General features: G+C 41.5%; 1 protein-coding gene across 21 annotated transcripts in view; it reads left to right on the top strand.

Annotated features, from left to right (window-relative positions):
* Positions 1-27,570, top strand: part of BBX (BBX high mobility group box domain containing) — a 153,104-nt gene that overhangs the window by 106,911 nt on the left and 18,623 nt on the right. For 18 of the 21 annotated variants that reach the window (XM_048293762.1, XM_048293759.1, XM_048293765.1 and 15 more), the window contains 7 exons: positions 2,536-2,616; positions 4,764-5,679; positions 6,568-6,697; positions 9,882-10,030; positions 17,111-17,197; positions 24,251-24,448; positions 25,131-25,323. In XM_048293762.1, coding sequence (XP_048149719.1) covers positions 2,536-2,616; positions 4,764-5,679; positions 6,568-6,697; positions 9,882-10,030; positions 17,111-17,197; positions 24,251-24,448; positions 25,131-25,323 — 1,754 coding nt within the window. The remainder of the gene's footprint in view (positions 1-2,535; positions 2,617-4,763; positions 5,680-6,567; positions 6,698-9,881; positions 10,031-17,110; positions 17,198-24,250; positions 24,449-25,130; positions 25,324-27,570) is intronic. The other 3 variants (XM_048293767.1, XM_048293772.1, XM_048293771.1) reach the window with 3 other exon arrangements.

Below are 27,570 nucleotides of genomic sequence, written 5' to 3'. Positions count from 1 at the left end.
GTAAGGAAGATGGTTCTCTGTATCCTGTGTATTTGCAGCCAGCCCTATATTCTTGCTGGTGAGGTCAGTCCCTCTCAGGAAAAAGGCAGAGACTGGAAGCATTGAAATGAAAATATTTCATGTCTTGTTCTATGGATACTCTTGCAAGACCGTGGCTTTATAGGAACTTACATGAGTGGAAGAAAATTTGCCTTACTGTACAGGCAGTCTCTGGCAGTGGTAGAGTTTGTGGCTCTGTGCTCTATTGCCAGCAGGGCCTGTGCAAGGGTGATTACACCTAACTGTGATCAGTGATCCATAAGGTTATTTGGCTGTTGCAGCTCTGGGACAGCAGAACGGTATGTAGTGTTTACTCAGGGACACCAGAAGTTTTTAACATGGCCTCTAACAGGACAGCAGCAGTCTGAGTAGTGCTGTTCTGGAGTAAGGCTGTTGTCGAGTGCAGCCTGAGTTTTAGAAGTCAGCATTAGAAGTTGTGATGTGACTGTGAAGCTTGTGAAGCCCTAATTTAGTGGAAGGACAGATGCTTGTCCACAGGAGTGCACAGTTTGTACTGCAGGTGGCAGAAAAAGTGAAGCTAAGTCTGGCAGCATGACATGGTATCTTGGACAGGTTCTGTAATTTCTCAGTGATTGCTTGGATGGATTCTTGCAAGCCTAATTTAATCCACAAAATGGATGTTAAAAGCTCTGATTCAAAGAGGGAAAAACACAGCAGATGTGCTAAGCACATCCTCCATGTCTCTAGGTCTTGTAGCACATCAGTGCTTATTGATTTTTTTCTTCTTTTTTTCCCCAGTTTTGGAGAACTCTAATTTTGTATTGCGGTTGGATAAATTATATGTGGGAGATTCAGCTTAAGTTTTCAGATAGCAGTTCAGGATCTGGTTTGGAGCATCCCAAATAAACCATGTTCATAATCACCTCGAGGGTGTCTTAGGTTTGCAAATGGATTTGGCAGAGAGCTGTGCTATGCTGCTGTAACTCCCAAGCTGCAGATGCTGTGCACGGGAGGGGATTAGACTACTGTTTCCATGCTGCTGGCATGGCAAGTGTCTGGTGCATGGGAGCCTGTCTTCTTCATCATACCACACTGCTCTGCTCCTCCTTCATCTCTTTGCTATGTGGATTAACCAATTTTATCTTCTTCCCCCCGCCCTTCCCTATCCCTTCATTTTTGATATTTCACAGTATTTCACAGATGGTGATCAAAATAAAATGCAGAAGGGGGGTTAAATTATTTTCTAAAAATTCTGAGGATTTCTATGTTTCTGCGAATGGTTGGAGCAGCCACTCTGCATTCTGAAGCCTGGGAGGCTGTTGGTGTTCAGCTCTGCTGAGTCTCTTGCTCTGTCTTTAGCCTTTAGTGCGGAGGCATGAGAGTGAAGGGAGGCAGTGCGGGGGTGCAGCATCACCTCACTGAGGCAAGGAGGCCACAGCACTAACAGCACTTGGCTGTAAGCAGCATGTGGAGGCTTGAGCTCTAATGGTCAGAGCTTGGGAGATGCTGTGAAGAGCTGCACCTTCCAGGAGATGTAGAGACAGTGTTGGTTTTTGTTTATTTCTTTTACGGCAGTGATAGGCCAAATTCTGCGGTCAACTTTGTAGGCCTGTGTCAGTTGAGAGCAATGAAAACTGAGTTTCTGGGGATAAGGAGAGCCAAAAGGGTGTAAATACATTACTTAGTTCCCCAGTCCCTTATAACATGACTTTCTTATGGAGGCTAAAGAAGGAGGTATAAAAAAACCACAAGCCTGGTCAGAGGTGATGGGATATGTCATTAAAAATAGACCATTTTCTTCATACTAGTGGCCAATCCTGATACTTGAAATTTGTTTAGAAAAATGCAAGGTGCATTTCTTTGCACCTAGCTCAAAACTGATACAAAACACTCTAAAGTACTGAAGAGTATCAAGGCCTGATACTGGAAAATGATTCTGGAGGATAATCATCTACACGCTTCCATGACAGCCTCCTTTTACTCTGAGGAGTACTAAAGATTACCAAAGACTTGAGGGCTCCTACTTAACTTTGGGTTCATAGCATCTCTTTTATAAGAGTCCTCTAGGACATCAACAGGCAATGCCATAGCCTGAAAGGAATAGCCTCCTTAACCTATGATAACTAAATAAAATAATCAAATTTTGGAATCCGATGTCCTACTGAGCCTTCAAAAACACCACCAGCTTGGTTGCATGCTGGTGTAAATTGTTGCTTAGCTGCTGGGGTCTGTTCTGTGTGAGAGAGCATGTGCTTCAGTTCATCCTGATCTTCAAAGGGAGTCCTGACAAGAAAAACCCCAAATCTGCAGGAATCTTTTAGTGTACAGTGGTGTTACCCACCAGAGTAGTGTTGGAGCAGGCTTTTATTTATACCAGTGTGTACAGGTCTGCACTTCTTTTTCAATATATAATCTTAGGAAAGAATTTTGGGAAGGTGGGGAGAAACAATCCATTCAAAAGCTGTATCATAAACATAAAAGAATTGGTACTGATAAAAGAATGCTTTATTTGTGTTGGTTTTTTTCTCTTCATAGATTTCTTCGAGTACATCCCGTTCAGGGCCTTCCGATTTAACGAAACAGTGTGGAACATCAGCATTATTTCAGCTGGCAGAGGTAATACTAAAACACTGGTGACTAATTGCTCCAGGTGCAGTGGGGTGGAGAAGTTAATGCTGTTAATGCCAAAGTCTGAAAGGCAGAACGGTGCTACAGTTATAATTACACTGCTGCTTATAGAACCATCAGTTATCATGGCTCAGATGCCACAAGTCAAGATTTCCCCAGACTAACCATCAACTTAGAGGTTTCTAAGTGGCTCAGAAGTACCACCAGTTCCTGGCAGCAAAGGGACTTTGCAATTAACTTGATTCAGTTTCTTGGTTTAGGCTTTGAGGTTTTAGAGTTTGGCTGAGGGGCACAAATAGTTGAGAGAGAGGACTGGATTACTGTGTTACTCAAATTTGGGCATTGCCATAACAAATTCATGTTAATGGTCAGGAGCTACTAACAGGTCAGTGACTTCTATAGAAATTCTACTATGATACTCAGCAGATCTTCCTTCTGGGAACAGTTAAAACCAATGGCATTGTATTGAAATTTTGCATTTATTTTGTTTCTAAACACTTTTTTTTTTAAGCTTTCCCAATCTCGAAGATTGTTTAATTACAAGTTTATTTAGTGCTCACAAGACAGAAGTCACTTTTTTTGTAGCCACATCTATAGCTCTGTACTATTGGCTACTGCAGAAGAAGTGTATAAAAGGAAAAAAATAATCCATTGGCTAGAGGGACATATGTTGACATTGACTAATATTGACAAAATATTAGTCCAGTGAGTTCCATTTTAAAGATTGATCTTTAGCTTTTGAAAATCGCAGGCTGTGCTTAACATTGCAGTGTAATAAAAAAGTCACAGAAGTACCTTTGTACCAAGAACCCATGTCAGCAGAGTTGTGGAGTTCTCCTTTACCTAGTCTAACCTGCTTCCTAATAGATATTGCGTCTTGCCCAAGCTCGGGTGCTTTACAGTGCTCAGTCCAGCTTGTCCTGAACCACATCAGTAGTTTCTACCCTGTGCAGCAAGAATTTTGGAAACCTGCTACAAAAACATTCTAATCATTGGTGTTACGCTCTTACATAAATTGGTATGTGAGAGACTTTTTTAGTTTGCAAGGAAAAAAAGCCTTGTCAGGCTGAGAAATCTAAAATGGACCTAAAGAGAACCCAGTGGTCTGCAGGAGGTACATCCATACTGACCACATGGCCTGTGGGCTGAGCTGCAGGAACCTTCTGATGTCTGGTTCAAAGCAAGCCTCTTCCATCTGGTTTTGCTCCAGGTGACTGGTTGACATTTGTTCTAAAAACAAAACAGCACTGGGAATTCAGCTTGGGGGCTTTGAGAGGGGACAGTAAGAACAAAGCATGTCTTGCCAAGGGCAGCTGGTTGGTGCCATGAAGGACTACCTTCCGTAGAGGTGTAAGCATGGCTTACAGGTGATCCAAAACAGAGAATCTCCCAAGTCAGTGCTGCAGGAACATGGCAGTTTGAGGACCTTCTGACAGCTCTTTTTTTGAATATCGATGTTCCTCAGATAGTATAAGGATTTTGGTTTCCATTAGTGTTATCTCCAGGAGGAGATAACCATGGCAACCACTGCTGCTTTGCAGTTCTTTGCAAAATAAGTCTGTGACAGGAGAAGAAAGATTTGGAAGGCTTTTGTACTACCTTCCAAATTATTTCTTACATTCAAGTAAAAGAAAATGATCTCAGTTAGTGAGATTCAGTAAACGTTTTTTCTCTCCCTCCTTCCAGGCCATTTGGAAAATGGAGAAAGGAATTGTATTAGGGACATTTGAAAGTTGAAAGGGGAATGGAGGTGAGATTTCAAGTAGCATGTCTGTGGCAATAGTCAGAGATAACTCTGTTCTGTTGCATTTAGGATATTCCGAAAATCTGTCTAGCAGTGGGTTTCCAGATTATATAAAGACACTTCAAGGAAACACCACTGAGATCAGTTGGAGTCTTTTTCTATTAGAGGAATCGAACCCCACCAGTGTTATTCTAGCACTTAGCCCTCATCCCATTGCATTGGTTTCAGCAGGGCTTCAGCCTGTTTTTCAGTACTGTCCTGTAGCACAGTTTGCTTTCCTAAACTAAAATGCCAGAGAGATTGATTCCCTGTTTAATGCTCCTGTTAGTATAAGTAAGTATTGTTGACAGCTGATGTTTGTTTCATGGGACTGTTTTTAAACTTACTTTAGATGTGCCTTGCTTCAGAAGGAGTAAAAGTGAAAGAACCTGGGAAAACAAAAGTGGAAACACTGGAAGATGAGGGAGGGGAAGTTTCAGAGGACATGGAAGTAGAACTGGAGAAAACAACAGTGAAGGACTCCAGTAAAGGAAAAGTAGAACAATCAGAGATAGAGAAAATGCAAAACCTGGATGAAACAAAAGCTGAGGAATCAGAAACTGCAAAATGCAGAGATTTTACTAGTCTTGCAATGGAAAACAGTCCTTTTGAGAGAAAGGATAACACAAAGGATCACATGTGCCGTTCTCCAGAGCTTTTCATGGGTGACATGACTATCCTTGGGCTAAAGCCGGAAAAGATAAAGAAGAAAAAGAAAAAAAATAAGTTGGACCGGCACACAAATGAAAAATCCACCCCCAAGAAATCTTGTAAAAAGAGGCAGTCCTCTGAGTCGGACATTGAAAGTGTAATGTACACAATTGAAGCTGTGGCCAAGGGGGACTGGGGTGCTGAGAGACTCGCGGATACTCCCCGCAAAAAAAACCGCCCTGTCTCAAATGTGAAGGGAAGCGTGTTGGATACAAAATCACCAAAGAAAAAAGTGAAATCGAAAGAGAAGAAGACATCAAAGGAGAAACTGATGGAGACCACCAAAGAATCAAAGCCTCCCGATTTCCTTAGTATTGGAGCCAGGAAGGAAGTTCCATGTGAGACTTCTGATAACGTTAAAGTGGAACCACTGACCCCAACAGAGGAGGTGGTACCCCAAAGCTTACCAGAACAGGTCAAAACTGAGGACAGTGACTGTGTAAAAAAGATAGAAACCTGTGGCTCCAGGAAATCAGAGAGATCTTGCAAAGGTGCTCTTTATAAAACTCTGGTGTCAGAGGGCATGCTCACATCTCTGCGCGCTAACGTGGACAGAGGTGGGTGGCTTTGAGTGTTTTGTTTACAGCAGGAACTGCAAAAGCCTTCCTGGGGTGGGAGGAAAAGCAAAAGTCCATGTTTAAGCTGGGGTTTGAGCAGTGTGTGATGGGAATGTTGTGCCTGGCCACCCGAGATGTTAGGGACAGGTGGAGTGGACTCCGTGTTCCGGGGCAGGTCTTCTGAAGTCTTGTGATCTGTGTTCCTGCTTACCTCAAAGACTCTTAAATGCTCTGTTTTTGTCTTTCATGATTTGAGTTTTAACTTCTTGACTGAAGGCTTTGTTGTTTAATTTGTCAGCCTGCTGATAGATGTGTGCAGGACTTGTGATGTATGTAACCCCAAACAATTACCTTGTTTCTATATAAACAGCTCTTGTGGTTGTGGGCATAGTTCTCAATCCTGCAAGAAGCAAATGTGCTCTGGTTGTGCTTTGGTTGTTAGTTTTGCTGTAGGCGGTAAGTGAGAACCCTTTATCTTGTGAAAGGACAAATTTGAGATAATTTCTGGAAGCTTTCAGTGAAATGTCTGGAAATGTATTTTTCCAACTGGTAGATTTATATGCGTAATTAGAACAGTCAGAAAAGATAAAAGATGTTTGTAATCTAGGGAAGCTTATTACTGTATATCTCTTCATCTCTTTCTCCTTCGTTATACCTGAAGACATCCTGACTTTCGAGGTAGTCCAGGAAAAGACAGGACAGGGGATGCAGAATAGTTGTTAATATCATCATTGCCCAGCTTAAAATGAAAAATGTTTTTTAACTGCCTTCAAGAAGGTCAGACTTCATAAGTTGCAGTAAAGACTGGGTACACAAGTTTCTTCTGAGTCTACTTTGTCTTGGGACGTTTTTCTAAAGATGAGAAACAATTTTCTGCCCTCATCACAGGAAAAAGAAGCTCAGGAAAAGGCAATTCCTCAGATCATGAAGGATGCTGGAATGAAGAAATCTGGGCCTTTTCCACAAGTGGGAACAAAAAACTGAAAAAGACTAAGCCAAAGGAAGAGTTTGTTTTTGGGTAAGTTGTGGCTTAACTCTGTTTGATGTTTTAGTTAGGTCAGCCTAATATTTTAAGAGTGAGTCCTCCTCACTGTGGCTAAGTGAACTGCATCTACCACCCAAATAATCACAATTCCTAAAATTAAAAACCCTGTTGGACTGAGTCATGCTCTAAATACCTGTCTTTTATATAGCAAAGTTAATTCCTTTGAGATCTTTCCTGGTTTACACCACTGTAAATGATTTTGAATGATGTTATATGCTCAATTCTGAACAAACCACATAGTATTTACCTGCTCAAAAAGTGGTGAAGAGGGTTACTTACATTTTCAGAGTACTTTGCAAGCAGTATTTAAAGTTCTGTGTAGGTGTTCAGTCATCATAAACCAAATTAGACTAGAAAGAACAGATCTCTTTGCCCACTTGGAGAGACTGCTTACAGAGGAATAGTAAACAATGTTCTTATATTGGCAAATAATTATGATAAATACATCATTTTTCCATTGTAGAGAAAAGATATTCAAACTGTTTATGTCCACCATGAAGAAATTCAATCTATCTTAAAAACAATTAATGAGTATAGATGCATCAAAATTTAGCAAGGCTGTACAGAATTACTTTTCTAGTATACAAGTAATGATTTTTGTCAGAGTATTACAGATTTATTTAGCTGCAAGTGCAGTAGTTAAATCTGGGTAGCCATTCATATTTGCAAATTCTTGCAGATGGGAAAATGAATTTAAAAGGGGGAGTTTTTCCATATTTCTTGCTTAAAATTACAGTGTGTTTGGTTTTGCAGGTTTGCAGTAACCCTTTTTATAACCTAGTCTATGTGACATCTAGTTGCAGCTCATTTTCAGCAAAGATACTAAATCAGTGGGAATCCCCAAGTCTTGTTTACAGGATAGTCAAGAAAAATTAGTCAAGAAAAAATGGAACACTTTGTATTTTTAGAGCTTTGTATAAATTTTGGAAATACTTTTGAGTTTAAGTTTGAAGACTACAACTTTTCACACATAATGGTGGGAAAGCTGATCACATCTTGCAGCATAGAAAAAAAAGTAGTTGTAAATTATTTATTCAAAGTAGCTAGGAAAATTGTCTAAATCATTCATTCAGCACTGTTCTACCCTTATTAGCTGGCTGGATGAGGAAATGCGTATTTTCCAATCTCTCATCTTTATTCAGTTGCATCATTAATGAATATTATTTAGTGAACTCTGTAAAGGCAGAATTAAGAATGTGTGAAGCACAAGTGCTGGAGAAGGTATCCAGTATCCCTGCTCATTGTATTACCTCATCTTCTGGCTACTTGGAGAGCTGGTTTTACCTCTACCTGCTCTGCTTAACTCCCTCTGCTCCCTTCAGCATCACATTTCAGCCTCATTTTGTATGTGTTGGTGAAGGGGTGAGGACACCCCTTCAGAATTATGTCATTTTCCCTGTGTCCCCTTACCTTCCCCATCAGTAGCTGCCTGCCTTTCCCTGATGGTCGAGGTCAGATCTGTTTTCCCCATGTACAGCCAACTCCTCTGCCAAGCAGTGCTCTACCTGCATGTATCTCCTGGCAGGACTAGGCTCTGCAGCATGAACACCTCAGCTCAGCTACATGTGTCTAACCAGGCTTCTGAGAGCCTCTGAAAATTCATGACAGTGTGGATGGGTTTTATTTTTTTAAATAATTAATCGCTGATGTAGAGATGGCAGCACTCCCCAGTGCCTGCATGTCACAAAAGTTATAAATTACTAGCCAGGATGGCAGCTCATCTACTGTCAAATGAGGTGGGGCCTTCCCAGTTAGAGCTGCAGCCCCTCACATGCCCTCGGGGCAGGAGATGAGGCAAGTGGGAAGAGGCAGTGGGAGAGGAGCTGAGTCAGAGGATGGCATTGCATGACAGCTGTCAGAGCAGAAAATTGGATGGTTTTGTGGTTGTCAGGGAACATCCATGTGGAAGAGATAAAGGTAGCAGTACCAAGCACTACTGATGTCAGATACCTTTGTGATTTAACACCAAAATAAAACGTGTGTACACAAACAAACAAACAAACCCCACCATGCACCTGGTCTGCAAAGAGCCAGGGCTGTATTTTAAGATAGAAAACTGCTTACTGAGAGAAGTAATAATTACAGAGATAAAATGAGGTATCATTCTGTGTTCCAAAGCTTTCAGAATGCAGTTTGTTTGAAGTGCTGCTTCAGAAAGCAGAGAGAAGCACCATGATGTTTCTTGTGATATTTCCAAGTGTATAAGGGTCATCCTTCCAACAGTCACGCCAACTTCTGTCAAGCTGAGGTTTTTCATAGCAAGGAGAATTAAAAACAAGTAGAAAATGTCATTGTTCCCCCACCGCTGACAGTGCTATTTATAACCTGCCTAACTGTGTGCACTGCCTTTTACTAAAACACAATTCCTACTTCTACTCCTGCCTGGCTGGAAAAATTTGCAGGAACAGAGTGCTTATGCAAGCCAGTGTAGACATTACAGCCAGAAATGCTGTGCCATCATCTTCGAGTGCTTTGTTTTCTTCTGGCTGTTAGAACAATCATACCTTGTCTGTGGATTTCTTGAGTTGTAGTTAATCTGCTGACAGTCATTCAGGTTGAGCTGAAGTATGAGGCGCATTGGGTTTCATGAAAGCATAAGCTAGTTGCATTTTTCATCTCACAGCAAATAAAATATGAGGGGAGAAAATCTAATCACCCAGAACAAATACAAAACTAATTTCCACCCCAAAGCTTCATGTTTCAGAATATCCACAGAAGACTGATTAGTTTGACATTCTTCTTCTGGTTTGAAATGCTGTTTTCATTCTGGTGTAAGAACTTCTATGTGAAGTTATTTTATTGGTTTATTTACTGGTTTTACTGTCTTTATTCATTCCCCCCACAGAACAGACAAATCTCTTGTATGAATTTGTGCAGCAAACAGAGCTAAATGTCACCAGTATGACATTATTTTTTTTCTAATTTTAACATATGCTACTAAGGTAATCAATTTGTACTGTTACAAATGCAGAAGCAGAAATGTACATTCTCATTCCAAAGTTAATATATACTGGTTTGCTGTTTACAGTGTGTGCACTTAAATGTTTTTCCTCACTGTGTAGAAGGGTGTGTGTGTACACACGCACACTCTTAAACAGTATCGTTTTTTCTCCTGACAGAGTTACATTTAATTTGAATGGTTTTGTTTCCCATTTAGCTTAGCAAAATTGGAAGAAGAATTTGCAAAGAAATTCAACAGCCTCCCTCAATACAGTCCTATTACCTTTGACAGGAAAAATTCAGCTGTTTCGAGGAAAAAGCGAAAGGTTGGAAGCGGCTCATGTGAACTACCAAAATCCAACAAAGGTAAATTGCCATGTGCAGTACATTCTTAAACAACAGCAGTGCTGTGACAAGCTCAGGAATTTATACATCCTTACTTTACTGTTACCTGTGAAAAGTCTGAAGTCAAAGAAGAAATTTCCTAGCACTGAAGTTAGTTGGTTCTCACCTGGATTAGTTTTCAGGCTGTACTCCTGATTCCTGATTTTAATGATAAGTAGAAGTGGGTAGAGTTTGTACACGAAATGTATTTCTGTAGCAAGAAAGTCTTCCAAGAACATGAATATTTGTGAGGTAAGTGAATTTGACAAGCTTTCCCAGGAGAAAATGGGGAAAAAAGGGCAGATGATCAAAGGTGGCATTTTGACATTTTTCTAAGCTTAGTTTTATGCCAGTTCTCATTTCACTGTAATTTTAGGATCTGTAAGTTAAAACATAAGATAACAGAGATGTCTGAAGGAAACTTTTGTAATTTTTCTTCTATCAAGAATATAACTGTCGTAAGTTTTGAGCAAAAATGTCCCGATGTGATAAAAAGAAAGCTAGAGGATGTGAAAACCAATTCCATACCCAGCTCCATTGCTGAGGCTCCTGGAGGGAGAAGCTCGTGACACGCTTGGCTATTTCTTTATACAGACAACCTGTAACACAGAGGTGGTAGAGAAGTGACAATGTGGTAAGGTAAAACAACTTTTATACTGTGGCAGAAATACTGATGCATACGTACAGTATAGAAGCATCACAAAATGAAGGCATGATCTACCAGTAATTCCGGAAGACGAAAGGATGCTCAAGAGGATCCTCATCAGGCACAGCTTGCAATGTGAAGTTGGTTTCCTTTTCTGCAACAGTGGTAGTTCCACTGACTGACAGGTTTTAAGATCTAATGCGGCTGTTTTAGCCAGGTGACCCTGGATTAGATCTATGCCTTTTGAATGCTTCACAAATAATCACATTAGAGTGTGCAGGATTGAGCAGCTGTTCTTTTCTAGTGCATGCCAATTTTGGTATTGATTTCTGTAATTAGATGTGGAACAGCCACTTTGCAAAATTAGACTTGTGCTCATACCGAGCTACTTCTAAATTTCAGCTGCCTTTAATTTTGTTTTATGTATGTATTTGACAGAACTTCTTAAATGAGCATGAATGAATTGCTTTACAGTATGATAACACACTGGTTAATTAAGCAACATCTGTTCGGAAGAAAATCTCCTCAACTACAGTGATCTAGCAATTGAAGTTGGAGTAGCAGCTCATTGGGTTTCTCGCTGCCTGTTCGTATTTACCTGTTCAAGTGTTTGTATGTTTTAAAGTTCTGCAGGCCCTGTGTTGTTTGGGAATGGTGGACTAGAATTCTGCCTCAAGCCAGGTAGCCCAGAACTGCATTCTGCTTTTGGGTGGGCTCATACAGGAGAGTTTAATTTTTTATCTTTGATAGCATCACTTATAGAGCTTTGGAATATATTCGGCCTTGTCCCAAGGGAAGGTCAAAAACATAACTGCAGGCAGGTTACAAGCCTGATATGAGTAGTTTTGGTACAGCCCTGTGGGGACAGTCATGGAGCATTTGCCTCTGGCTGACAATAAGGGCTCTTTAAATTAAGCCAGCTGACTTTGCACTGAGCAGATGGTAAACAGTCACATGAACTTTTCCACCAACTGAGCTGTGGGGTTGCAACAAGCAGCCCCAGGGCAGGAATATCTGATAGTAACTCTCCTCTTTCTGTAGTGAACATCTAACCACAGCCCCAAACTAAATCCAAACAGAGCTAGTGATACCTGCTCCTAATTCCAGCAAATGTTGAATTCACACACTTTAGCTGGGCAAGCTGACCGCTTGTGTCAGTCATTCCAACTCCCTGAAGAGCAAGGTTCAGTCAGCTCTCGAGAGGTACTTGAAAAACTTTCCAACAAACCATTTTTCTTCTGGAAAAAAAAGATTGCTAAAAAGTAAATATTTCATGGCAGCAGGTCAATTTTAAATGTGTTTTATTTTCTTAGGATGTGTCAAATTAGGATGTGAGTTGTGGATTTGAAATGATCTGACCTAAAGTGTATACAAGCGGGCTTACTAGCTTAGTAAGGTCTGTTCCAGCTGAGCCAAACATTTATTAAGCTGAATCCTCAATTTAATTTGTGATGCACTGACAGGGTATTGAGCCTCATCATGCTCTTGGCCTGTGAAGTGTGAGGAGTATAAAGACTCTTAGAGAACCCTGGCCTCCAAAAGCATAGCATGAGCAGGCCTGTGTGCTCGGCTACTGCAGGTATTGCAAGAAATGAAACTGGCATATCATGCAAAATAATAGAGCTTGGTTTGGAATGGTTTTGGGTTTTTTGAATTGTCCTGGTTTTTTACACCTTCAGAATTAAACAACAGTAGCATCTTATGCAATGTGATGAGCATGAGCCATGAAGGGTCAATATCAATACAGTCTTATGGGTGTGACTGTGTTGGGATGTGGGAGACCTTAACTTTGCACTGCTCTGTGATACTGTGTTGTGTGGAGTTGCTTCTGCTATGTGGCTTTTCCTTGGGTGTGTCTCTGTCAGGTAATTAGAAGAGATGTGCAGCACAAGCAGTGTCTACAAGTGTTTGGGGCCTCTGGGTGTTTCCAAGTGATAATAATCAGTAGGGTTAGGTTTAGGTAAGCACTCTTTGAAATGATGCCCTGATTTTTGAATAAGCATGTGCAGGATCATAAACTATCCACACATTTTCACTCAGCATGGATAACCACTTGATTTTTGAAGTCTACAGATCAGTGTCTACTAAACATGTAAAATTTAGAAAATACTGAACCTTCCTCAGGATGTTAGGTGAATAAAAATGGAGAAATGTTTTTGTTTGTTGTGTTTAGGGTATTTCTCTGCACCCCACCCCAACTGTAACTGTATGCTTTAATAAGTTATCTTTTGGAGTAAATGGTGCTGGATTGATTTTCTGTCAAATGTCATTAGTCTGTGCCTGCAACAAGCTTGATATGCTGCCTAAGAACACACCCATGTTTGTCAGGATGTTTTCCTACTCCTAGGCGAAGAATCAGTAGGGCAGTGGCCACTGACTACTTCTGTTGTGCTTGTCATTTCCAGTCCACACTTCAGCCAGTTCTTTCATATAAAAACACCTGAAGAACCCTGTAACACAAAAGCTGTTACAGATCTGCATGTATGAAGAAAAATTTGAACCTTTTCTTAAATGAGAGGCGTTTTTTTTTCCCCAGAGTTTCCAAATTGTCTAAATTCTGCTCACACTGAAATTAATGGGGGTCTTTCTTCAATGGGAGCAGGACTAAATCAAGCCATAAAGCTTTGACAAAATTCACATCAAGCATTTTGAACTGGGAATGTGCATATACAATAATAATGTCACAAAATGGCTGAAGAATACAGCTATACTGAATCTGTGCAGATGGCCTGCTCCAACATTTACTGGAGCTGTGACTGTTTCTTTTTTTTTGTCTTTCCAATGGCATATGTGCCAAAATATCCCACCACGCAGAAGTCAGCTGTCTGCAGTGAGTCACTAATCTGCTTGTATGCAAAAGTGAGCAACAGGCAGAGTCATTATTTCTGCCTTGTACTGTGAAGAAATGCTCACTTATACACCAAGCACTGCACTAAAGCTTTCGTTTTGGGAAGGCAAAGAGGGGAATGCACAATGTAGTTTTATTTGGGGAAGAGATTGTCTACAGGGCTTTTTTTGTCTGTGGCCTCTAGGACTAGAAATAAAGCATCAGCTTAAAACGCATGCTGCTTTGTGGCATTCCTCTTGGTCTTAGATCTGGGGTTCTTTTTGGCTCGGTTCAAAGCATTCAGATGCTTGGAGATTGCGTGCTGTAATTTTCCAAGGATCATGACCTAAAAATACAGCACCTTCCTCTGGGAGATGCAGAAATGCAGAGGCTGTTTGTCCTGATTTTGTTAGGATCTTGTTGAAACGTCCTCTCTTTGATCAGATCCGTTAAAACAGGGACCTTTTGGGAGCAAAGGAGGCCTATCCCCAGAAATTTGGAGGAAATGCAGATATGGTTCATTTCCTTGCCTGCTGCTTCCCCGAGCAGCTGCCACTGGCCATAGCAAGTATTCCCAGGAGGAGTCCCTGCTGTGCTCAGTGAGCACAATGGACAAGCCAGGGATTAAATCCTGTGGCAATTGCTGAAGTGCCAGGGAGAGGCAGAGCCATGTAGAATATTTCCAACAGTGCAAGATGAGCAGATGGCTGTGTAACAATAACAAGTAAACTAACAGTAAAAGGTTTTTTCAGCTTTCTATAGGAAATCACATCCCGGATCCATTGCCTAACAGCAAGACTTTTAGGTTAGTTATTTCAGTCATGGATTGTCTGTGGATTGAATGTTCACAAGTGGCATTTGTTCAAAGTCTTGGAATACTTGCCTGTTGTCCCCATGAAACAGGTCCAGCCCAGCCAGGCATCCTGTCAGCTCCTGCACAGTGACTGTGCCTACGCTGGTAAGGCAGAGTGTGTGGATGAAGTTTCTCATGGAGTCAGAAGTTACATTCTCAGGTCCAAGTATGTTGACTTATTTAGGTATTAGCTGATGTTCTCTTTCAATGCATTTATGGCCAAAGGGTATTCTAAGTGTCACTGGGCACTGTCTCACAGGAGTAACAGCTAAAAGGGAAAGAAATAGGAAGTTTCCTTAGTGAAAGGCAGCTTTTCTTTTGGCCCCACCAAAGTCAATGTCCTTGGATTTTCCATCTGGGAAAGTGGCATGCCGCAGAAAGAGGCCGATGACAAAGGCCCCTTTGGATGGGGAAAAAAGAGATGAAAGACACAGGTTTCCTCCTCTGTGCAATGCTTGTCATCTTTCTCTGAGTTTCTAATCTCAGTTATTCTTCTTAGAGTTGCTGACACTGGCTGATTGTCTGGGACAGTGATTGAAATGGTTTGTAAGCTGCAGATTGAGCTGTAGAAATTGAGACGGGGTGATATGTAATATGTTGTTTCTTCCAAGCACCTGCAAAAATCACTGATCTGCTAAGTAAAAAATAATAGTAAAAATGTCACAAGAATCATGTAGTTATGTGCCTCTCAGTCTTCTTGTGGAACTGGTGGGAAGACTTGTTTCTGTTAGTGTGGATGACATATTTGGGCTTAGTCTCAAGAAAAGCTCAGTTATTTCATTTAGGCTTTTGCTCAAGCTCTCTGAGCCTTTTCATTCCTTTTATTACATTTTTATTGCACTGACACTAGACTAGTTCTCTGTGATACTTGGGAAGCTGTTGTAACAACACTTCAGTAAGTTTGAGTGACTATGGACCCTTCTATTGTACTTTCTGGTATTTTCTATACAGATACTTGGGAAGCTGTTCAGATTCAAGCTGATGTTGCCTAAGATGATCTCTTGCTTGGACTTTTATTTGGTTTGTTGTTTGACTTCCAGAGTTTTGGAAGTTTATTAATCTTCTTCCAAAGTTTTGATTTTTTTCCATATTAAAAAAGAAGTAGCAGTGAGCCACAAAGCCAACATGTGCCAAGATGTTAGGGTTTCTATGCCTGCCTCTGGCTGGATTTTAGCTTTCTCTCAGTAGTGTTCAGTATTGATCAGACAGCCTAGTGTCTGTGAATGGCCTTCACCTCGTAAGACTAAATACTTCTTCCGTGTGCTACACACTTTACTCCTCCTTTCCTCACATATGGAGTCTGAGACGGCAAATTGCAGATGTGTAATGTAGACATACCCTGATTGCACGTTTCTGTATGGTTGCAGTTGTGTCCCAGTAGCCAATGTATGTGTCTGGTTCCTTTTAAGGATGAGGAGGAGTGAAAAGGCCAGTATCTGTGGTGGGTAGAATCATCTTCCAGGTGAGATGGAGATGGGAAGGACACCCTCTTGTTAGTTTGTAAGTCTTGTCAGATGCACAGCATCTCGTTTTTGTTTGGGCTGGTCTGTTCTGAACTGGCCTGAAGACTTGCTTCTCCACTGTGTCTTTGGACATGAGATTTTGAAGTGGAGTTTCTGTAAAATCCCTAAAAATGGCTTTTCAGTGTGGAGATTATGCATCTCTTACACCTGTGTTGCTGTTATATCACTGACAGCTCCCCTAATGAGGCAAAGACTGACTTCTTGATGACCTCTGATAGTGGCATATTTTGTGGTCCAGTGTCACACAAGATGTCTTCTGACTGCTCCTTGTTAAGACTCTGCTGGTAAAGTAGGAATGATACCATGAGCTGGACATAGCCTCACCTTCCTTCTCTGGAAGCTTTTACTTTTCCACTTACTATATCTCATCTCTGGTCACCAGAAAGGCAGTGATAGCTCTTGCATCTTGTGGTGGGTTGGCCCTGGCAGGTAGGTAAGTTCCCACCCTGTTGCTCGCTCCCACAGTGGGATGTGGGAGAGAAGAAGGGCAAAAGCAAGGAAAAATACTTCCTGGGTCAAAATGAAGACGGTTTCCTAAGTTGGAGGGAGGGAACAAGTAATGCAAAAGGCAGCACTCATCACTAACAAACTGATGCCCAGCCAGTACCCGAGCAATGGACAACTTAAAAAAAGATTTCCCCAGTTTTGTGCTGAGTATGGTGTGAAATACCTCCTGGCCAGTGTGCGTCAGCTGTCCCAACTGTGTCCCCTCCCAACCTCTTGGAACACCCTCAGCCTACTTGCTGGGGTGCCAGAGTGAGAAAGAGAGATCTTGATGCTGTGTAAACAGTGCTCAGCAGTAACTAAACCATTGGTGTGTTACCAGCACTGTTTTGGTCACTGATCTAAAACACAGCACTATCCAGGCTGCTATGAGTAAAGTTTACTCCCTGCCAGGCCCAATATACGTGCAAAAGAGAGTATATCTTTAAACAAGCAAGAAACCCCCATGTTCTGTTGTATGGCTAAGCTTTCGCAAAGGCTTTGTTCCCTAAAATGCATTGTATGCACTTAAACACTGGGAGGTGGTGGGTTGAAGTACAGCTTGCTGAAAGCCTCCAGAGTCCCCTCTGGCAGAAGGTCAGGTTTTGTGCTTCCCTGTGAAATGGCAACTTGTATTATAGGAAGGGGAAGTTGTACAGTACATACTGTGACTGTTGCACTCTTTTTCAAGGTTCTAATTGAAAGTATGTATTATTAATGTTGTCTGTAGGTTCATTCCAGTCTCAGAAAAAGAACTTGTTCCACAAAATTGTCAGCAAATTTAAGCACAGAAAGAAGCTTAATGTTCCGGACACAGGTACTGGTGCATTGCTTAATTAAGGTTTTCGGCTGCCTTCTTTCTCAGTTCAGTCTTGGGGAAATGCTTCTAGACAGAGACAGCTCAGCTCTCTAGTCTTTGATCGCTTTGGCTCCTTATTTTCCCTGTCTGCTGTGATTCCATTGCCTCCTGGCTCGAGTTGATACTACCTTACTCCAGTATGATGCTGTTTTCTTTTTACTTGGCATCTCCCTTTAATTAGTTTCCCTGCTCCAGGTGCCATGCAGCAGAGCTGACAAAGCAAAGGCAGTTCTGCAGTTGGCCCTGAAAACTTTATCTTCCACAGGTCATAGCTATGTTGTCCTTTGGTTGTCCTTATCTGCATCCTTCTGTATCAGTGACCATATTATTTTGCCAGAGCATTTATGCATGTCCCTATCTCCTGTTCCCTGTGATTTCTTGCCATCTGGAACTTTGCAGACTGCAACTGGTCAAGGTGTAAGAGCCTGGTCGGGATGTAAGTGCTTGTTTCTGCACCAGATCTCAGAAATACCAACCTCCAACCCTGCCTCTGTAGAAATCTTAACCAACTTTCTGTTTGCTTCATATTGAAAATACCTTCTGCAGTTTTTCAAGTTATGTTCTGGAGCTTCTCTGCCCGCTATCCGCTGTTAGCTCTCCAAAGTCTTTTTCTTGTTACAGTATTGTAATCCTGCATGCTACATACTCACAACTCTGAGGGGCACTTTCAAGTGTACAGTATGTACAGGATTATACCTTAGCCTGCTTCCCTGGGCCCTTTTGTCATCATGTTGTCCACACTATTCAAGTCATGTCCAGGCTGTTCCTTAGCTGTTCCACAATGGTGTTCTCTTCTACATTCCTGTTGTGTAGAAGAGCCTCTCTGGTTTTCCTTACTTAACTCCATTAATTTTGTCTGGTTTTTCCCCCATCCGTGTTCATCTCTAAGATAATAAAATTGCTCTTCCCATCTCCAGTTTCCCCAGCTACTTTTATGGTTAATATCTTTCCCTAAGACTTGGCCATGTAATTTCCTCTCCTTTCCTGGTGCTGTGTTTTCTGTCCTCTGTGATGCACGTGCACTATTTGCCCACATAGGCTCTGCCTGCTCTTCTGCATTCCCTGATGCAAATAATTTGAAATTACTTTGTCTTGTTCTTTTTGTACAACAAATATGTTGTGGGAGTTGCTTATGAGAAGTAACTATCTTGCTTCCGTGTTCCATGTAAAAAAAGCATCATACATTAGCATTGCTTTTATTGGGTGTCATTCAGATTTTGTTCCTGAATTATTAATAGACCATGTAGACAAATTATTTTTAAAAATGAGTGTTTAAATTCTCCGGTGGGAAAATAAATAGAAAGTGTTTAGTAGATGATTAAATAAAGAGTAAAAAATATAAATAGTTTAAAATCTACAGATAAAAATGTGGGTAAACAAAATGTCAAACCCTGCATTTGTTTAAAAGAAGCCAGCCTGTTTTGATGCAAAGTGAAGTGTGCACTATGATCAAAGATTCAAGCCTGGCAAGTGTTGAGTACCCTGGATTTTTTCCAGCACAACACAGAGGCATGTCCTTGGAAGTTAAATGTTATGTGAATAATGTCATAGTGTCTAAACATTAAAGATGTGTCTGTGCATTTGGGGCAGAGCCAGCTTGCTAAGTTCCTCCCAAGACTACAGCAAGACATGAGGAACTTAGGAGCCTTACACAGCCCACATGTAATCATCAGAGGAAAGGCAATGGATGTCTGTATATTGGTGGGGAACTGCATTTTCCCCTGAGTTACAGAGGGGAGAAAATCTGGGGTCTTGCCTACTCTGAAGTGTACCCTGTAGTGACTGAAAGCAAAGTGTTGATCAGCAAAGTGCAATGTGGGCATGGCCTCAGTAGGTGCTGGGCAGCCTTGCCCTCATGTGCTGCCTACAGATCTTCATCCTCCATCCAGGAGTTCCTAGGCAACAGGCTCGAAACCGTGTGACTGAGCTGTCCCATATTCTGCAGCATTCAAGATGGGAATCCCAGAATCTTCATTTCAATTCGGATATTTATTTCAGCATTTTGTGAATCAAACAATAGATGAAAATTTTGACTCCTTTTTGTGGTTAGTCTATACTTCTGGTGAGTCACAAGTCTACATAATGTGCAGTTTTGGTTTTTATGAAGTTAATTTTGCAGTAAGAAGGAGCTTGAATGTTTTTATAGCTGCAGAGGAGACACTTGGAAGGATTCCTGTCAGCAGAGGTCATGCTGGCTTCATGTTTTGTCATCTTGAAAAGTGTGTGTGCCTGTGCACATCTCTGTTAGGAGTGAAGGAAAGTAAGTACAGTAAAGGCAGATTTAATGTGGTTGAGTTGTGTTGTCCCGTGTGTCTCTGGTATGAAAATCTGAGTGAATTTTGACCACACTGTACATGGCAGCACCAGCGCACGTCGCCATATGAGGAGTTTGCAGCAGTTCATAGAGCAGGATACAGCCCAGTAAAACACCAGTAAAATGCTGCAGAGAGCACACAGTAATGCAGTTGAACGTGTCAAGAGAGACATCTTTTCCTTAGGAGGGCTGACAGAAGCACAGCTGGACCGATGCCTGTCTAGGGAAGTTAACACTCATCTGAGAGTTGAATTTTTCTGCCACACCAACAAGGCTTTCTCATAGGAAGCAGTACTTAAAATACCAAGTCACAGTGATTGCCTCTTTGCAGGTACACTTAGTGAGCTATGCTGAGGGCTCTTGCATGGTCTGTGTAGCAGCCAGCTGTAGCAGTGGCCTTGGCACAGGAGGGGGAGAAGAGAGGATGAACACATACACTGGTCTCAGCACCAGCTCATGTGTGAAGCAGCCCTGTCCCTGATTCTGCTCCTGCAGCAGCTCTCCCACACACATCAGGGCCCGTCGTGTGGGGCCTGCAGCCCAGAGGGAGCCAGTAGCTCTGTGCCTTTGGCAACCATTCTGGCTGGAGGAGGGCTGGATCAGCACAGGCTCCTGCAGCAGAGCTTCCCACCCAGGCAGCTGTCTCATACACCTGGTTTGGCCATCTGCTGCTGTGTATCTCTGCTTGTTAGTCCACAGCCCTTGCTGCATCTCTGTGTGCTGCCTGACCCCAAAGAAGTATTGTAGCAGTGTCCTGTTGTCAGAAGAGCTGGAAATTCTGCCAGGTCAGTCTGTTTGGCATCACTTCCTTCATGAAGTGGTTCCCTAGGCACTGGTGACTTGAAGCTATGCTCTGGCTAGCTTTTCACTGTTAAACTTCATAAAGACTATTAAAGCATTACAGCCCACCTTTCCTCCTTGATACCAGCACGCTCACACTCACAGAGCATTTGTTTTCCACTAAGTGTGGTTAAACTTCTGCAGCTGTATCTCACAACAGGCATCATTAAAGAAAATCTTTTAAATCTGTGTTTTGTTGGGGTTTGGTCTGAAAAGCTGTGGTGTGCTGAGTCAGTTCAATTGACTTCATTTTTGTTGTTCACAGAGATGGGGGAAGTACGACTACAGGTCCTCTGCATGCCTGCCGAATAGGATGAACTGTCCATGCAAACCTTTACAAACCTAGCTGAGGAAACCGTCTGGCATAGACCTCCAGATACATCTCTCTCAGAGTCATTTCTGCCACTCTGGTGTAGGCATGCCCAAAGGTCCACACCTTCATGCCATGTTCTCAACTCAGCTTGCAAAAATAGCCCAGTAGTTCTGCCCATGCCACTATCGTGGAGAGCTGAGCATGCAACTACCTGTTGGCAGGACTGCACAGTAACTGCAGAACCTCTTATCATGTCTAGACAATGTTCCCCTGAAAATTAGCTGAGCTCCTCATGGGACAGCTCTTGAATGCAGGACAGTGTGGAAGCAGAATGGATGTCACATAGATTAAAGAAAACTACAGGGAATTAAACCTGGCAAGCCCTATCCTTCCTGCAGAACAAAACCAGGTCCTGATTTGGAGCATCTGTATGGATATACTTTTGTCAGTTGAAACAGTGGGATGCTGTTCTTCTTGAAGCAGGTGCAGGAGCACCTAGTTTAGATGTAGAGTTGTTGAAACACGGACTCCTTTCTCCTCTAGAAGTCAGTGCAAAGGGTCTTGTGAGTGAAGGTTTTGTGTGATTTCCTCCAAGTTAAGTTTTATGTCTGCTTGAATAATAACTCTGTAAAGAAAGCAGTGAAATGATATCTAAACCCAGTGTCCACTAAGACTTCTAGAGAAGAGGATGCTCTTCCCTTCTGCATTCACTCTGCACCCACACACAAAGTACTCATTGTTTACCTTCAATCCTTCCTTCTTCAAGACTGTATGGCAGCAATGTTATGGTGAAGTGATAAAGAGCTTATTTTAGAGCTAGAGGAGAAAAGGAAGGTAGACAACTTCCAAGTCTCATTTCAAGGATTAAAAAAAACCTTCGAGAGGGAATATAAAACAATATAAAAACATGGAGAGGGAATATACTTACTGCATCTGAGTTTTTACAGCTACCTTCTGGTATTTCTTAGTCAAACATGTCAACATCATACACTCCTTATGTCTCAAGCTATTGCCTATTTTACCTTTCAAGATTTTTGTTTCTCTTTATTTTTTTCTCATACAATGTGAGAAAGAAAAATGTAAAAGGGAACCCTCAGCTGTACTGATCAATCAAGTTAATTTCTAGTGACCTGACATACAACATACATAATTAAATGCATACCAAATCAAGTTTCTTTTAATTGTATGTTGTTCATTGTTTGAAATCATGTCTTAATTTTTTTATTAAACATAAAAAATGAGCTGTAGTACTAAGAATAAAACCATTATAAACTCAATCAAGCTAGAATTAGACAGCAGTGTCAAAGTGCTAATTAGAGCAAATCAGAATTAACAAATAGTGTTGGACTACAACCAGACCATTACATTAAAATATAATCAACGCATATGAATTCCCAAATAAGAAATCTAGAGAGAAAGCTGCCTATTTAATTACACATTCCAATTAAGATCCTGATCTCGATGCACGAAGCTTATCCGAACATCTCACTGTTGGCCCAGTTGCATTAATTGAAAGTCACATTTGCAGTCATTGGTGCTTCTACTTAATTGCACTGTTACAGGGTCAGTCTTGTCCTGTGCTTTCTCTTGTGCTCTTTACAAAACATCAGTTCTACAGCAAGGCTCTGCTCTGGAAAGCTTGGGAGCTAGAGCTAAGCACTTAGAAATGCTAATTGAAGCTGTGTGCCTTTTTTCCAAATAAAGAGCCTGCACAAGTTCGCAAATGTTGTACAAGAGAACATAGGTGAATTAAGATCATAAAAAACCTAAAGTTTGGAATGTTTCAAATGTTTTTACATGTTCATACTAGATCTGATTTTATTCTTACACAATAAAACATTTAAAGGTCCTTCCCATTAAAACAGAAGAGCAAAGGGCAACTGCTAACAAGATAAAATGTGTTACAGCTGTTCTCTTCATCTAGTCCACATCCTCACACAATGAACAGTTACAGAAGCTAGCAAAAGATAAAGGTTTTATTAGCTGTTTCTTTGAATAGAAAGCTCATTAAATCTACAAAACTAGTATTAAACAGAAATACAGACTAAAACGAAAGAGGGCAAAGGCCGTGCAGAATGTTTGGCTGTTGTGCAGAGTTTCTGGGGCTGGGTGCTCCTGTGTGACACCACCAGTCTCTGTGCAGGAGATTGGAATTGTTCAATTCTTAGCCCTTCTGAAAGAGCAGTTGTTTGCACTCTGGCTTCAGTTCTGTGTGTGTAATTTTTGCTGGTCAAACCACCCAAAAAGTGACAAATGTGTCTTAAGTCTTTAAAATGGGGAGAAAGATTAAAAGAAACTGGAGGGAAGAGTAAGCTAAGTGTAGACACAGTAACAGCTGTGGAGAATACATCATGGACTATTGCAAAGAGACAGGGTATGACCTGAAGGGTATTAAAGAAAATAATGAGTTGAAAATGCAGCCGAGGGGATGTGGTGCAGGCATTAGGAAAAAATGTGTAGTCATTCAGGATGGCAGTGCACTGGGAAAAAATACCTCAAGGACTTGGTGCAGATATCATGAGTGTTCCCAATTTCAAAACAGGTTAGACAGGCATCTGTAAAAAACTACTTGGGCATTCCATTTGCTACCTGTAGCCTCTTTTTAACCCTAGCTGACAGTGATCACAGATGGGGCAGGCTTCATAATACTTTTATCACAGGAGGGATAAAGATGTCACAGATTGGCTTTATGGACTAGTGATACCCTGTGGGATCAGCAGAATGGTATATTGAATCAATGCAAATTCCAAACTATTGACTACTAGGCACTGACCTCAGACTTTGGAAGCTTAAATATGTTTTGTGATTGCTGTCTGACCTATTTCTTTGTGAACAGGATCAAAGTAAACTCTTTAGTCAAGTGAAAATTTGGGATCATGTTCAGTTTGAGGCAAAAGCTGTGTCAGAACACCAACACTGGAGCTGCTGAGAAAGATTTAAACTCTTCCTTTCTCATTGTCTGACCTCACGTGGGCAGTATTTCTGTCATGATATTCTATCCCATGCTTACTTCCTTTTTTTAGCTGTGATCCAGTTCTGCTTTTGTATTTGCTTCCTTTTGGGGTGGTTTTTAAGGTTTGTTGTTTTGTAAAAGGCAATATTTCCTTTGGAGGAGTTGATGTAGAGTGACTGAAGAGATAAGACTGGGTTTTAGTCAGGAACTGCTGAGTTCTGCTTGTCAGTCTGTCTGTGAGCTAAGATCAGCTTGTTATTCTGTAAAAACGTTTTGTCTCTTAGCCACTCGCCGACACCTTCTGTGGCAGAATGTTTTATACAGACTGATACCCTGCTCCCACTCAAGGGCTACTGCTGATCTCACAGTTTTCTTTGCAAATAATAAAAACTTGAACCTTCAGTATATCTTTAAGGTGGATTCTATTACTTCCCTGCAAACATCTGTGGCATTCAGATCATATCTTGCCATGGGTTATGCTCTAAGTACCTGTGAGGAACGGTTTTATGCAGATAGATGCAAAATGGTAAATGAGCATAGCTAGTGGCTGAAATATTCTACATCTAAAATTATGTTTTTATTCTCTTCCAGCCATACTATTAGAAGACAGAAATTCCAGTGAGTCTGCCTGGAAGAATAAAATTTCTATATCTGCCCTAAACACTCCAGAGCCAGCAATGATGCATGAGCCTTTAGTTGGCAGCCAGAAAAGGAAAGCAAGGAAAACGAAGATCACACATCTTGTCCGAACAGCAGATGGGAGAGTTTCACCAGCAGCAGGAACACTGGGTAAGGAAATGGGAGTTAAAATTTTATTAAAACTAAATTGTTGGAGAAGGTTTGAGAGTACAAGCAACTTATCAGGGCAGTGTTTCTAAATTAGCTTGTTTTCATACCTGCTTAGAGTGGTCATTATTTAAAATACAGGTATCAAACCAACTGGGAAATCACTGAATCCATAATGGCCAACTTCTTTTGTTTGAATGACCAAATCTGTCTTTTCTCTAGATACTTCACTCTAAGAACTGTGAGCTGATACAGAGGGAAATGGAAAATGGTTACCTTTCGTAATTTGTTTCCAGTCCAGCAAAGAAATTACACTGCACCTGGTTATAGTTTGTAAAACTGAATTCCATAGTATGACAGTTAATGCCAGAGTCCTTGTTGGAGTTCTCCAGTAAGATAATCTTTCAGGACTGCTGTATCTAAAGTATACACAAAAGCTCTCTTGCCTGACCTAAAAGATCAAATTCAGTTGAATGCAAAATCAGTAAACTGCTTTATAAACCTTAGTATCGTGCTTCTGACCCGGTAGCTTGGGTCAGAAGAGGTTGTAGCATGAATCAGATGACACTGGCAGAATCAAAGTCCTAAAGGTAAAGGTTCTGTTAACACCAGGCTAGTCAGCATATCTATAGGCTGCAGTGAATTTATGGGCTAGATCTGCATGCTTAACTTTCTTTCTTTGCAGAGGAGAAGCCGAAAGAGCTGCCACAAAGTACTCTTCAAAAATCATCAAGTGCAGAAACAGATTGCAACAGCAAATGCTCCAGAAACACAGAGACAGAAGAAAACCATAGTATTACGTCAGATATGCCAGCGGTGTCTGCATTTTTTAGCTTAGCTGCTCTGGCAGAAGTAGCAGCCATGGAAAATGTACACAGGTATGGTTTTCTTTTCTTCTTGGTGTCTTAAGTAAATAGTATGTGGCTGACAGCTTGTTCAGAAAGCATGTGAATAGCAGACTGTTTAATTTGGCCTGTGTTTCCTCTTCCCAGCTTTCTATGAATGTGTGCTTTACACCACTTGCTTAGTAGTGTTAAGTCTTCACCTAAATGACAGTGTAATCTATTTAGCAGTTAGTAAAATGATCCTTCTCAGTAAACTTACCTGCCAATTTTTGTATGTAAACAGGTTCATGTGCTCCTTGAGATTGAAAATTATCAGATGCTATTTGTCAGATAATAGCAGATTTAAATAGCTACTGCACTCTGATTTGCATTTTCCAGTGGCCTGAAACCTAAGATGGTGGAGAGAATTTCATACATTTTGAGATGGAGTTTTTATGCTGAACATGGCTGAGGGAAGCTAACTTGTTATTCTTACTCTTTGCTTTCCTGTATAGAAGGCAAAGGAGCTACAGAATAGCATGGGGCAGAACAACTCTGGGTGATGGAAAGCCAGGGTAGTTTGGGTTGGTCCTCTCAGTTGCTGAGTAGGCTATCCATACAGACAAGGTGGAGAATGTGCAGGTTACTGAGGGCTCTTGAATCAGTTCAGCATGGTCAGACCTGTGATGGGAGTAAACAAGAAGTCCTCCTTGGCTCTTAATTATCCAGTGTTGTTCTTTCATGGAACTTACTGGCTATGAAACCCCATCCTCTCCTGCAGTGGAAACTCAGTGAGGAATCATTGGGCCAGTTTGAAACCATCACAGCCTCTGCCGGTGCCATTTGACAGGTGGCTGGCTGCCTAAGCAACTCTTCGAGGCAGCAGTTCATGAAACCATTCACAGCCTCAGTCAACTGTTCTTCTCCTGGGCCCTATTGATGAACCCAGTCCTTTGTGTTCAGGCTGCACATCAAATGCTCAAAGGCTTTTTAGAAGCTTAGGAATCCTACAAGAAACAGATCTGCTGGTTCCTCTCTGCAGAAGCTGTTGTCTTGCTTAAGCAGCATTGTGTTGGGTGAGAAGTGATTTCACACTGCAGTCAGCCTGTCTGTCATGATAAGCCTCAAGATGGGACTTGTGGAAGGGCTGTGCTAAGCTCTGCTTTCACTCACACCGTTGTGGTTTCATTGATTGCCATTAACATTGACCAGAACTGCACAAAAGCAAAAGGATTCACTCTGCTGTGGTTTTTCCTCCTTGTTCTTTTGAGAGTTCTTGTCCTCCTCTTGTCTCTGTTGAAGTGAGCTAATGCTTTGCAGAGCTTTGTGCTCGGGTCTTTCTCTTTGAATCCCATCTTTCGTCATGTCATTATGTAGCTCGAGCAATGCAGCACCTTCCATAAGGCCTGAAAACACTGGATCAGCAAACATACAGCAACTATTGGAAATGCCAGCTTGTAGTCATCCCAAAGGAGGTGAAATGACAACAGGGGAGGACTCTCCCAGCAGAAAGTTTGCCACATCTCTCTCAGACTTGGCAAATGGAAGTCAAAACAGAAACCTAAATCTTATGGGCTAGATGCTTCTCTGTTTTCTGCTCTGTCAACTGTTGTTATCTCTTGCAACTCACTTTATTTGCAAATAGCCAGGAGAAAAGAATTGGAGGTTTGCTTGATGTGTTTCCTCAGTGTCTGAATTTAATTTATTAAGTAGTTTCATAGAGCCTTGGGACATGGAATCCTTCTGGCAGCGTGGTTTTCATTTGAAGTCTTCTGCTTAGCTTTATTTACCTTGTGCGTGCCCTGGTTAAGCACTTGCAAGTCTGAGCTGCATTTTGTGCCAAGGCCACTTCATTGCACTCCATTGTGTGAAGCACATGGGTACCTCTGCTGGAGGTTTCTACTGGGGGTCTTAGCTGGGCCAGAGTGAGGGAGAGTGACCTTGGTGTACATAATAATCAGGCCCCAGATTTTCATTGCTACAAAGGACAAATACTGGTACAAAAATAGAACCTCACTTGTGAGAGTACGTAACAGGCAGTGACATGCTTGGTGTATGTATTTTAAAAGGCAAGCTGCCAAGGAGGTCTCCCAAGTCAATTTATGGACCATGACTGATGCTGATTTCCAGCACATAAATCTGGCACAGTTTATTTTTATGATACCCTGTGCTGGGGGATCATTTGTAAATTAACATTGCTGTAGTAAGGAAAGAGATATGCTAGGTTAATGTAATGATAGGTCATGTAACATGGAGGAATCCCAATGTGCAACTCTGCTGATGAGTATACTTCCGTATTGC

The sequence above is a fragment of the Corvus hawaiiensis genome, chromosome 2 (genome assembly GCF_020740725.1).
Source record: "Corvus hawaiiensis isolate bCorHaw1 chromosome 2, bCorHaw1.pri.cur, whole genome shotgun sequence".
Taxonomy (NCBI): Eukaryota; Metazoa; Chordata; class Aves; order Passeriformes; family Corvidae; genus Corvus; species Corvus hawaiiensis.
This window is presented reverse-complemented; position numbering and strand designations above follow the sequence as displayed.